General features: G+C 38.3%; 1 protein-coding gene across 1 annotated transcript; it reads left to right on the forward strand.

Moving 5' to 3' along the window:
• Positions 1-278: 278 nt before the first annotated feature.
• On the forward strand, positions 279-1,200 carry LOC131663420 (protein kinase 4-like; the record flags this gene model as incomplete). Its single annotated transcript, XM_058933820.1, has 3 exons — positions 279-337; positions 666-990; positions 1,075-1,200. Coding segments are annotated over exons 1-3 (466 nt in total), but the record flags the coding sequence as incomplete, so codon positions are not given.
• Between the last annotated feature and the right edge of the window lie 12,997 nt (positions 1,201-14,197).

The following is a 14,197-nucleotide window of genomic DNA, read 5'->3' on the forward strand; positions in this document are numbered from 1 at the left end:
TAAATTATCTTGTCCGTTAAAATAATATTCATGAACAATTATATGGAATAAAGCCTTCCTCAATAGTTATTCAATCTCATTTTGCAACAACATAATTGTTCAATATCTTTTTTATAAGTGGACTAAATAATTTGGGAGTGGTATTTTGAAACGAGCATTAAAAGTACTTTCGAAAACAATGTCTTTAATAATTTTTCAAAAATTTTGGTTGTTAGGTCATTGGGTTCTCAAACTAGATGAGCTTCAGCCATATAGCCTCCATGCCCATATGCCCGTTACAGCTACGCAGCTAAAAGCTTAAATAAAAAAAAATTTTGTTATAATGGAAATGGATAACGTAAGTGTAATTATAATTTATATTTATATATTTATATATTCATAGCACTCTCCATTTGTTAAACAAAAATTTCCAAATCCAATTTTGAGAGCCAACCCGTTAAAAATAATTAAACACTCATCTTAGGTTACACACGTGCGTTTCGTTGGTTAATATCCAACCTCATCAGATCTCAATGCGCTAATCACAATTAAATTTCATTTTTGGTTTTAATTTTTTTATAACGGATTGGCTCTCAAAATTGGATTTGGAAATTTTTGTGTAATTTATATTTTATATTTAACGACTATTTAATATATTTATTCACTAATATTATTATTTATTACAGATTTTAGAAGATATGGATATAGGAAATTCTGGAGATGAATCCAGGAATTTGTTTATAGACATGCATAAAAAAATAGAAAACTTAATAAAAATTAACAAGCAACAACAACAACAAATTGATGAAATGAAACTTAACAGAGAAAAAGAAAAACTTCAACAAGTAACAGTGAACAAATTTAATGAAGTTGAACAACAAACAATGGAACAAACAAATAGCGAACAACAAGAAGGATCAACAAAAGAAAATGACAGTGGTCAAAAAAATATTTATATGACTTACCAGCAGTGGCAAAAAAAACATAATCTGCCAATAAATCCAACAAATAGTAAGTATTTTTAATATTTTAAATATGTACAATAACAATGGTTATATACGAATACTTACAATTTGTTTTCATTATATTTTACAGATAGAGGAATACGAGGTGGAGACATAAACAAAAGAAAATTTTTTAGGCAACGTTATGCCCAAGGATCTTCAGCTACAATAAGAAATGTTGCAGCATACACTGTAGCCATGGCTAATGCTGCAGCTGGTGAAAAACAAAATAGAAGAAAATATTACAAAAATAACAGAAAATAAATAAACCTATGTAAAAAATTATAAACTAGAAATGTAAGAAACTAGAAATGTAAGTTCAAAATAAATTATATATTATTGAATATCACATTTGGAAATTAAGGCTCAAATTATTTACACAGCTTTAGTATTCTGTAATTGCTTTTAAAAATATAAAAATATATTGGTAGTATGTTCTCTATTTTCATAAATTGCTGGAAGCATAAAAAAGAGTTTAGCCGATGTTAATTTGATGGAATAAGGCTCAAAGCAAGATTTTGTTATGAAACAATCTCATCAAATTTACATTGGCCATTGGCATTTTATGCTTCCAGCAATTTATGAGAATAGACATAGACAACATACTACAAATATATTTTTAAAAGCTATTACAGATTACTAAAGCTACTTAAAAAATCTTTTTGATGGGCAGGTAGACTGACAAGAAAACTGTAATTGCTTTTAAAAATATATATTTATAGTATGTTTTCTATTTTTATAAATTGCTGGAAAAATAAAAAAGAGTTTAGCCGATGTTAATTTGATGGAATAAGACTCAAAGCAAGATTTTGTTATGAAACAATCTCATCAAATTTACATTGGCCATTGGCATTTTATGCTTCCAGCAATTTATGAGAATAAACATAGACATCATACTACAAATATATTTTTAAAAGCTATTACAGATTACTAAAGCTACTTAAATAATCTTTTTGATGGGCAGGTAGACTGACAAGAAAGCTGTAATTGCATTTAAAAATATATATTTACAGTATGTTTTCTATTTTTATAAATTGCTGGAAGCATAAAAAAGAGTTTAGCCGATGTTAATTTGATGGAATAAGGCTCAAAGCAAGATTTTGTTATGAAACAATCTCATCAAATTTATATTGGCCATTGGCATTTTATGCTTCCAGCAATTTATGAGAATAAACATAGACAACATACTACAAATATATTTTTAAAAGCTATTACAGATTACTAAAGCTACTTAAAAAATCTTTTTGATGGGCAGGTAGACTGACAAGAAAGCTGTAATTGCTTTAAAAAATATATATTTATAGTATGTTTTCTATTTTTATAAATTGCTGGAAGCGTAAAAGAGAGTTTGGCCAATGTTCGCAAAAGATTATTTATTTTATTATTTTACATACCTTGCAGACCTTGCCAATAACAATCACTAAATCATCACTAAATACCTTGCAGACCTTGCCAATCACTAAATCAGTTATTACCACTAAATCACTTTATCTTGCTGTCACTTTTTTTATCACTGGTCACTGTCACTGGTATCACTTTTATTAAGTTATATATGTATATATGTTATATAATATATAAATAACTAATATATATACGTATGAGAATAGAGAGAGAGAGAGAGAAATATATACGTATGACAATATCAAAGGTACGTTCGATAATCTTCAGCAAATATCAAGGTTACGTATGAGAATAGAGAGAGAGAGAGAAAGGGAAAATATTATAGTCATCTTAAAGATAATCATCTTTACCGATAAAGATGGCTGGGAAGAAAGTAAGAAAAAAAGTTTTCGACCATATAAAAAAAAAAAAATTAATAAATGAATGAATGTCAAGTAAACAATTAAAATTTTTTAATAGAACCAATCTAGGTATAATATATTAACAATATATAATAAGTTTTTTTACATGCAACGCTATTTATGTATTAATTAATTAATTGAAATCTGTGCACGCCGACTTCATTGAGTATAGTGTCGCGTAAAACCGCGCCTCCGGCATTCATGCCGCAGGTCGCTGCCGCGACCCTTGATATGTATATATATTATACATGTATATATCATATATGTATATATATTATATATGTATATATATCATATATACATATATATATCTCGTAGAGAGCCTTCGGTTTCCCGGATGGACGCTGGTGTCTGTAGGCTGTGTACTCCGTGCGTAATACTGCGTGCGACAGCATTGAAATCATGACATTTACTATGATTTTTCGATAATCTTCAGCAAATCCTAACAACTTACTGAGGGGAATAGTAAAGTCAAAATAACCTGAATCATTTGTCAGCGTCATCTCATTGTTGCTAGTCCAGCCAGTATTTTTGGTAATTAAACTTTGACTTGAATTGAGTGATAACCAAGTTCTTCATAAGACTCATTTAGCTAACATTTTTAATTTTATCTATTTCAATAGCATTTATCTCGTATCGTATATCCTCAAACAAATGACAAAGGACGTTTTCAGTCATCATAGTGTGTTCTATTGCATTACCATTTTCCTTAGTTAATCGACCACATATACGAATCATACTATGAGATGGAAGTAATAATAAATCTTAATGTTGAATTCCGATAAGAACTTCATCATTATTATTGTGACGTGATAAAGAATAAGGTTCATGTGTATGAACGTCATAATGAGCTATCGACTCATCGAAGATGAGACCTGAATCAATGTTTAGAAATTGTATAGTGTCGGCCGACCGTGGCCGACAATATATTAACTATTACCAATTATTTAAAGAAAAGGGCAAGGCAATGAGGAAAGGTGTTCACAATAAAGGAAAAAGAATTCCTTACACTTTCTTTTATTACAAACGCACTATGTAAGTGCTGACAAAATAAACATAAATACATCTTAGCCTAATTAACAAATAGTCAACTTAAAACTAATGCGAAATAGCTGGCACATGAGCGCCTTGCTATTTCGTATACCAAACCGGATATTATAAACCTACAAAAAGAATGTGCCGGCTCGGAAAAGTCTGACACAACACACGAGCCGTGAGATGCGAACGAGAGAGAGAGAGAGAGAGAGAGAGAGAGAATAGGTGTAAGAAAGAAAGGATGACTTGGTGACAATCTATGGTGATGAGACAGCAGCTAGCAGAAATGACGGCACGCAATTCAGGCAAAACGTCTCTCGATATTAAGACTTCTTTGAGAAAACTTTCTACATCCTCTATCTCATAACAATCAGTTGATGAAATGGCTTTTTCTACACCTTCAATATAAAATTTATAATACCAACGTCAATGTTTAATATCGAGTTAAATATCAGTAACTCTACTAGACCAAGTACATAGTTTTTATTTAGTATTAGTTTAATTGGCAGAAAATAATTTGCTTCGAGGACGGCTAATGATCCTGAGAGACTCAATGTCATTGATCCATTAAAAGTTAGAACTGAGGCTCGTGATGCAATTAGACATAAATATTAGTTAACAAAAGCTAACAAAGCAGATATAGAAAAGACTTTTAATGAAACGCTTAAAGCAGTTGTTGATCCATTGAAAAAACTTCTAGAGACAGCTTCTAAGAAATCTAATATTGCTGCTGCTACTACTATAATGACTAACAAACCGTCAACGAACAAGAATAGAATCGCCTTTGAAAAAATATTTAAGTTAAAATCAAACAGTTCTAAGAGGCAATCCATACTTTAATTGTACTACAAATGAGATTGATACTACTTTACAACCGTTAGATACTATATTTAAATCTGCTATTGGTACTGACGATGACATTGATAATTTGCTGACGATGAATCTATAGATACTATTACTATAAATTTTGACAAAACGTATTTATCGCAGCCGCTTGATGACTCAATTTGAGAAAACTATATTCGACTGCTGCAAAAACCTGATATAAAAAGTAATCTAGATAAAACATTTGGTGTCCGTCTAAAGGAAAATAAGTACGTAATTCTCCTATTTATTTCGAAGGTGATAAAGTGATAGTGAATGACGAAAGATACATCAAGACGCTTGGTTTAATGGAACTCCTTTTTTGTAAAATCCAATCATAAATTAATTAGCTCATTAGTTAAAGAAAATTATATGAAAATTCCCGGAAACATTAGCGCTTATCGGAAGCGATTTGACTCAAATAGAAAATATCGAAATAAGCACGTACAAAAATTTAAAAACTACATTGATCCTAACTTACCTCTTAGTAACGGTGGTGCTAAGAAACGTAAATCTATTGGTAGAAGTGGTCTTTTGTACCTCGCTACAAAGTCGCAAGAAAAGAAACGCCATCTGCTTATGTTTAGTGGAAGGACTCGAATGAACTTTTTGATCGACTAACATTATTTATAGCTGAACAAACAGCTGGTAATCCTAGTCATATTAATAAAATTAAACCATTGAAGAATTACGTGAACTAGGTTATACATAATGAAAGAGAACTCTAACTATTTATTAGTATTAGAATGAGCATTGACGTGTTTGGTCGTAAATTGAACAAACAATAGGGCTCTCGTGGTCCTCCCGATATAGGGTATAAAATCATTATAGATGGTCACTTGGATGCACACGGAAAAAGGATCTGTAATATTGTTCACCCTCAACAAGCTGAAGACGCAGTGAATTTAAACTTCGTATCTCAATTAAATGAGGTTGAGGTTCAAAATGTTAATGAAAAATTTGCTCAATTACCACAGAAATTTGAGAAGGAGTCAGCAAAAGTAAATCATATATTAGATCGTCAGTTGATAAAGTGTAATGAAATGCAAGGAAATAAAAAAAAATCTGAATCATCAATAAAATAATTATCAAATAATAAGACATGGAACATGATTAAGTCGTTGATAAGCTACACAGACCAGTACGTTGTTACTATCCACGTCAAAAAGTCGATATCACTGCCCGACACCTACTTTAGGCCCACCGCCGTAAATTTAGTCAAAATTAGTATTAATAAAAAATTAATAAAAAATGTTTAAAAAAACTGTCACTTTCCGGAAAAAATGCCCGTACGCGCGTTGGTTTTGAGGAAAATAATTTTTTGACCAGTGATTCAGATAGAGCTTGATAAAAGCTAAAAAATGCTCTAACTCTAATATTTGTAAGATTTTTTTTCCAGATTTGGCAAATTTTCAAAGTTAACAACAAATTTTCCGAATTTTCAATGTTGAATTATTCTTGCAAAAAATTAAAAAGCAATCGATGGCATCCAAGAGTCATACCATTTGAAAGCTGTTGGAAAGTTCTTTCAAACGCGCCCCCGAGCGACTCTGTACGTTAACTTTTACTAAAGACATTGAACTGCAATATTTTGATTAATTTTGCAGAGGGGGGCCTAAAGTAGGTGACCGGCAGTGTACGTGGAACAGATGATACATGATAAGTTGATCTTGTAGAGATGCAAGGCTACTCGAGAAAGAACAAAGGCTTTCAATATCTATTAACTATCCTTAATATATTTTCAAAATACACTTGTGCAGCTCCTGTAAAAATAAAAGACTATTGCAGATGTCGATAGTGCAATGGAGACTATATTAAAAAAAGGACGCACTCTTAGAAATCTCCACGTAAACCGAGGCAGAGTTCTACAATTGAAGTTTTTAGAATCTAATGACCAAATATAAAATAAATATATCTTCTATTAATAGCAATCTTTATGTATATATTTGCGACCGTTTCAATCATATGCTAAAAAATATGATGTGAAAAAAATTCAGTCTACAAGAAAATTACAAATGGCTCGACATTTTTGATGATTAATTGAAATCTTACAATAATCAAAAACATGATACAATAAATATCAAGCTTAAAGATGTTACTAAAAAGAATGAAATAGAAGTGTCAAGACGATTCTCTTATGATCAACGTTTTCTCAAGAAACCGAAATTCTAAGTACGCGAGGATGTATGAGTGAGCAAGTCTAAACATACTTTTGAAAAAGGATATACTCTCAATTGGTCTATAAAAATTTTTACTATTCAACGTATTTCTAGAACAAAAACCATAAGATACCATTTACTAGATTACCAAGAAAATTTGATTGTTGAAGGTTTCCATAAACAAGAATTGCAGATAGCTATGTATTTTAATGTCTATCTCGTCGAAAAAGTTTTGAAGAAACGTAGCAATAAAGTCTATGTAAAATGGTTAGGATTTGACAACTCATAACATTCATGTATTGATAAAGCAAATATGAATGAATGAAGGAAAGAAAAAATTGTATTTTATCATATTTAAAAAACTTTAGTCAAATAAAAAATTTTTATATCATTCAACGAGTATTAATTTTCATATAAAAATATTTTTCTTTAAGGGGTCATTCTGGCTCTTGCGGAAAAAAAGGCTATTTTTGTGAATTTTTTCTGAAAATGATTGCTAGGAGAGTACACCGTCACAGATTTCGAATAAGACCACGCATAGTAAAGAGGTGGTGGGGCGTAGGAAGCGCACCCGACAAGTGGCTCGACACAGTCTGTGATGAGTTGGAAACCCACAGCGCAGAGGAGAACAGCGACCATCCCCTGAGGATCATCAATAGGGAGGAAATATCCTTGACATATATGTCAAGGACATTTGCCTGCCCGGATGAGGACTCTGAAGGTGACGCCAGCCGCCAAGAAGAGGATAAGCTCATCCAGAAGGCTCTACGCAACCAGGAGCAGGAGGAGGGGGAGAGGAAACGGAGCAATCCGGATCTCAAGTCGCAAGAATCCTGCACCCGGAAGGAACCTCAAGAAGAATTATCCTTGAGTGAAGCTTTCCGGGAAATAGAGTACCTGAAGGAGGGAGTCCACCGCAACCGCAAGTTGGTTGGTCGAATCCTAGAAACCCTTCAGACTCTGCAGGGAATACAGGTGTGTGCGGAGCGCAAGGCACAGAACATGCGCCTACGAATACGAGAGCTGGAAGACGCAATGCATGAGATGGCCAATGCTAGCCGTTCTTCTCAGCGCGACTCCGTTCAACCGCGCTCCGGACGGAATGTCGACTTTCAGGACACATTCACCTGTCACTACGATTCTGGGATTCCGGGAAGCACACCGGCTCCTCCAAGACCACTACCCAGAAGAAGGGACGTCATCCCATCGGAAGCCCTCCGAAGAAGAGAAGGTGAAGAGGATCCGGAACAGTATGGCAGATCCGCACCTGTTCGACAGAGGAGTCGAAGCGGATCGTCTGACACTTCACTCAACTATCTTCAGAGCTTTCTACAACCCGTGATGTTGGAAAAATTGTCCGCGGATGGAAATTGAGGTTTGCGAGCAGTAGGGCACAGAGCGTGGACACGTTTTTGTCGAGGTTGGAAGATCTATGCGTGGACGCAGGGCTAACTGATGACGAAGTGCTTTGTTCCGTATCAGAGATCCTCGAAGGTAACGCGAGGACCTGGTACGATAACAACAAGTACCAGTGGCTTAGTTATGCAGAGTTCGTCGCTGACGCCCGGGATTGGTTCGGCAATAGTACGCAACAGCAACAAAGGCTGTTGCAGGAATCCCAGAACCGGTTCCAGGGTGAGGACGAACTAGTGTGAGACTACGTGTCCAACCTGGTGGCTCTTGTCAATAGACTAGAACCACCAATGCCCTTGGAGAGGTTATTAGACCTACTCCATGCAAACCTCCTCCCAAACATCCAGATTCAGCTGCGTCGGAGCGAGATGAAGTCGATACGCGAATTCAACAGGAGGGCGACCGAGGTACAAAACACCTTATCTTACGGTCGTCGTCCACGTGTGTTCGCCGACCCCAACTCGACGATCTTCCCTCAGCACGCCTACCAGCCGAGCAAAAGAACGGCTGGTAATAAATCCCAAACCGCTGCAATGGCCAACGAAGGGAAGGCGCGTGCGAAGAAGGAGGGAGATCCGCAGTGTGGACAGGGCGTGGAGAACCCTGTCAGGACGCCTGCCGAACAAGCATCGGTATCGGCTACGCAAGTTTCCACTTCTGATAAGAAGATGGAAGAGCGTCTGGAGGACATCGAGCGGATGTTGCGCAGGTTGGCCAATGAGAAGCAAGGCAGCCCTCCAGAACAGCGTAAGAGCCGATGGCGTAGGAGAAGGAAAAATTCTCCTTCTCCCAGGTCTCCTGGTGAGCGGCGAGAAGGACAGAGGCGGAAGATCGACTTCACCAAGCCTCTCCAGTGTTCCGCTTGTGGCAAACTGGGATTTAGCCGTAAATTCTGCCCAGATTACAACAAAGGAAACGGCAAGGAGAGCGAAGAGGTCATCTTCGCGCCTCCAGTAGATTCGACTTCTCGCTGCGGGTCGCCGATGGGAAACAGCAAGTTGTCGGCGACCCACGGATCCAAACACGTCCTAGAAGGGCATCAAGAGAGCCCGGGGCCTAGCGGTATGTTGGAGCAGAAGGCGATCGAACCTGATGCCAGCCCTCGGCAGAATAGAGGAGGGGTCATTCTGGAGGGACCACATGGCCACATACAAATTGTGAAGTCGGGGGAAGACTCCAGGGAGAGCCTCTCCACACAAAAAGCTCCTCTGCCGATGGGATCTACGAGTAGAAGCAAGCCCACCGTCGTCGCAGCAGCGGAAGGGAAAAAGCCGCTGAAAAGCACGACGAAGGGAGGTAAAGATGCGACTTGTGGATATGACCCTGAGGATGAGACCAGGTGGTGGTTGCGGGTAGACATAGGTGACTTTAAAATTAGAGCACTCTATGATATCGGCGCCTCATCCACGGTCATGGGTCAATTAGGGATAAGATTGGCATCGGAGATGGGACTCGGATTGAATGTGACCAGAGCGGGCGATGCAAGGCTCGCTGATGGGCGCCCATGTCCTATAATTGGTCACGTGATGTTCCCCTTTAAAGTAGGAGGAATCACGAAGGTAATCAGAGTCGCCATTACGCCACTGCTTACAGACGACTGCTACGTAGGCGCGAACTTTATAAGAGAGTTCCGTGCAGTTTTGGATACCGACGAGGATGAGTTATGGTTTAAGGACGCCCAGGTGAAAGTACCAATGGAAGTGGCTGGAATTGATGGTACAGCATTTCTCGCACTGGTAGGACTGTGGGAGACTGTTAATGGATTGATTCCTGACGGAGGTCAGGCTTTAGGCTGTGACGTAGGGGTTGAGCACGAAATAGATGTTGGAAATAATCGTCCCATCAAACAGAAATACTACCCAGTCTCTGATAGAGTGCGAGAGGAAATGCACTCGCTGGTCAAAGATATGCTGGAAAAAGATGTAATCCAACCAGCGACCAGCGGATGGTCAAGTCCAATAGTAATGGTAAAGAAGACTGATGGAAAATATAGGTTTTGCGTGAATTACCAAAAGGTAAATGCGATTACCAAATCTGATGCCTACCCTTTACCATATATGAACGACATCCTAAGACGGATAAGGGATGCAAAGTTCATATCTACTCTGGACTTGAGCAGTGCGTACCATCAAATGCCCCTAAAGGAAGAATCGCGTCTGATATCAGCGTTTACAGTACCTGGATTAGGGCACTTTCAATTCAAGAGAATGCCCTTCGGACTGTCATACGAGGAGCGACATTCCAGAGGTTGATGGACAAGGTGATAAGCCCGCATATGGATCCATTTGCTTTTGCTTACCTTGACGACGTAATTGTCGTTTCGTCGTCCTTTGAGGAGCATAAGCAGCACCTAGAAATGATATTAACCCTTTTCCTCACAAATAACATAAATTTTTTCTTAACTTTCATCCTCATATCTTTTAATGAAAAAATCGTATAAAAAATTTATCAAGCATCATATCTTGTAGATTTTGACCTCCTCTTTCGAATGCCGTAGACAAAATTTACCTAAATTGTAAGCCGGAAACGTTATAGGCCGGTTTTCCGGAAAAATCACAAATTTGTCGCGTTTTTTTTCTAAAAAAAGTATATTTTGAAATGGAAAAACTTTGCACACACCATTGGAAACACTGTTATCGGTGTTTACATGTCTTTTCTTTCAAATGCCGTTGGATTTTTTCCGAAATTCAAAATGGCGAACACAAAATGGCGTTCGAAAGGAAAAATTTTTTTTTTAAACTTGACGAATTTTTGCAATTATCAAAACTATCAAGTTTAGTGAAAAATTTCTAAGAACAAAAATGTCCTAAAATTAGTCAAGAAATACTCTCAAATTTTTTCAGATTTTTTTACAGCGAATTTGGAAATTTCGATTTTCTGATTTTCCACGAATTCGAAAATTAACTCTCTCGTCTAAAGTCCTATCGCGTCGCGATCAGGAAAATCGACTTTTAGCGAGGGTAGCAAAAAAAAATAATTGTTAGACTTGAAATTTTTTAAAATTTTGTGAAACCAATTTGAAAAAAATGTATAATAGGAATAAAATTGATTAATTTTTTTCTCAAAAACTATTGACTCAATAAAAAAATTCATAATAACAAAATATTCTTAAAATTTACAAAGGAGTACTCTCAATTTTTTTCAGAATTTTCTGAGTTAATTTTCGAATTCGTGGAAAATCAGAAAATCGAAATTTCCAAATTCGATGTAAAAAAATCTGAAACAATTTGAGAGTATTTCTTGACTAATTTTAAGAAATTTTTGTTTGTTAGAAATTTTTCACTAAACTTGATAGTTTTGGAGGAAAAAATTCGTCAATTTAAAAAAAAAAATTTATTCTTTCAAACGCCATTTTGTGTTCGCCATTTTGAATTTCGGAAAAAATCCAACGGCATTTGAAAGAAAAGACATGTACAACACCGATAACAGTGTTTCCAATGGTGTGTGCAAAGTTTTTCCATTTCAAAATATACTTTTTTTAGAAAAAAAACGCGAAAAATTTGTGAATTTTCCGGAAAACCAGCCTATAACGTTTTCGGCTTACAATTTAGGTAAATTTTGTCAACGGCATTCGAAAGAGGAGGTCAAAATCTACAAGATGTGATGCTTGATAAATTTTTTATACGATTTTTTCATTAAAAGATATGAGGATGAAAGTTAAGAAAAAATTTGTGTTATTTGGGAGGAAAAGGGTTAAAGAATATTCTAGGTGCGGGCCTAACCATCAACAAAGCCAAAAGTCACTTCTGCAAGACGGAAGTCAGGTACTTGGGAGTTCTTGTAAACCAGGACGGAGTAAGACCAGATCCAGAGAAGATACGACCGATATTAGAATATCCAACACCCCGGACTATAAAACAGGTGAAGCGATTCATGGGAATGACCTCGTGGTATAGACGTTTTATACCCGACTTTGTCATGATCGCTGAACCTATAAACCACCTGACAAAGAAGAATGTACGTTTCTCTTAGGAGGAGAAGCAAGAGCGAGCTTTCACGAGGTTGCAGGAGGCGATGACTTCCGCCCGAATACTGCAATCTCCCGATCCTAACGGTCAGTTTATACAACAAACTGATGCTAGTGACAGTGGGATCGGGGCAGTCTTCACGCAAGATGTCGATGGAGAAGGGCGTGTGATAGAATACGCTAGCCGATCACTCAACAACGCTGAGAGAAATTATATGGTCTCCGAAAAAGAGTGCTTGGCAGTGGTATGGGCTATTGGAAAGTTCCGGCCGTACATTGAAGGGCATCACTTCAGGGTCATCACTGATCATAGTTGCCTGAAATGGCTCCACAATATGAGAAATCCCACGGGAAGACTAGCGCGATGGGCGCTAGCATTGCAAGGCAATGTCTTTGATATTGAATATCGAAAGGGGGATCTCAATGTGGTGCCTGACGCATTGTCTAGGACCTTTGAGGAGGAGGGGATTGAAATGAGTGCCATAAATAGTCGGCCAGAGACCACTGACGCCTGGTTTTTGCAACAATACCAGGAAGTATGCCAAGACCCACACTCTCACCCTACTTGGAAGGTAGTGGGAGAGAGGCTGTATCATTATCAGCCTGATGAGGACGGTGAAGGGTGCCATCGACAACGATGAAGCGTGAAAGCTTGCGGTGCCTAGGGAGAGAAGGCACCAGGTGCTTCAGGAGGTCCATGATGCTCCTACAGCAGGGCATCAGGGACGAGAGCGTACGTTCTCCAGGGCTAAGCGCTTGTACTACTGGCCTAAGATGTATGATCAGGTCAGGGAGTACGTAAAGAGTTGCCCGGTGTGTGAGCAATGCAAGGTGGAACAAAGAGCACCTTGCGGGCTGATGTGTCGTAGACAAGTGTCACGACCCTGGTAGGTGGTGGCCGGTGATATCACTGGTCCATTTCCTAAAAGCTCTCGAGGTTTTGAGTACATCTTAGTCTTTGTAGACTTGTTTACTCGTTGGGTAGAGTGTGTTGCAATACGCAAAGCCAATTGCAAGGGATTTACACGAGAGGATTGTCACTAGGTTTGGCACGCCAGAGGTATTCTTGTCGGATAATGGAACCGAATTCAAGAATCAGAAAGTCGATTCATACTTCCAGATGAACAGCATCCAGCGCGCCTTGACTCCCGTGTATCATCCCCAAGCGAATCCCACAGAGCGAGTAAACAGGACACTCAAAACCATGATCACGTCTTACGTAAGCCGTGATCATAAGAGCTGGGATGAACACCTATCAGAGTTCAACTTCACGTTGAACTCGGCAACTCATAGCGCCACGGGATATAGTCCTGTGATACTCATGTTTGGACGTCAGCCGGTACCTCCTTTAACGTTCAGAAGAGCCCAAGATCAGCAGGCCCTTGAGTGTTCGGAGGGTCAAGCTGTGGTAGATTGGGCTGAACATATGGGGAAGCTCCCTAATTTATGGGAGAGGGCCAACTCCAAGTCAAAGGAGGAAGCTGCGCGTCAGGCGGCTTATTATGACCGGAAGAGACGGCAACCCGAGTTTAAGGTCGGAGATTGGGTTTGGAAGAGGAACAGGATTCTCTCTTCGGCTGCCCAAGGCATTTCAGCTAAATTGGCGCCGAAATATGCCGGTCCGTACGTGATTGAAGAGGTTTGTGGATCCAACACGTACAGATTAGGCAATCAGCTGGAGATCCTGTCCGAGCTTTCCATGCCAAAGATCTTAAACCGTACTACGGTCCGAGTGAGGATGAGGAAAGCCAGGAAGTCATCGATCCTCACGAGCCGCAAAATAACCAGCTGTCGGAGGAGGCGAACGATTCCGTGAATGCATGCGAAAATCCGGGAGAGGATTTACCAAGCGAGCGGATCGAATTAGCAGCCCTCACGGCCGTAGATAAGGATCCCACCGAGACGTCGGATTTACCGGTATCTGCCACAACCAAGAGAGGTTGAGGTCGACCTCGAAAGGTCCCAGAGACGGTC

The sequence above is a fragment of the Phymastichus coffea genome, unplaced genomic scaffold (assembly GCF_024137745.1).
Source record: "Phymastichus coffea isolate CEN01 unplaced genomic scaffold, Cenicafe_Pcof_1.1 PCOF00035, whole genome shotgun sequence".
Classification (NCBI taxonomy): domain Eukaryota; kingdom Metazoa; phylum Arthropoda; class Insecta; order Hymenoptera; family Eulophidae; genus Phymastichus; species Phymastichus coffea.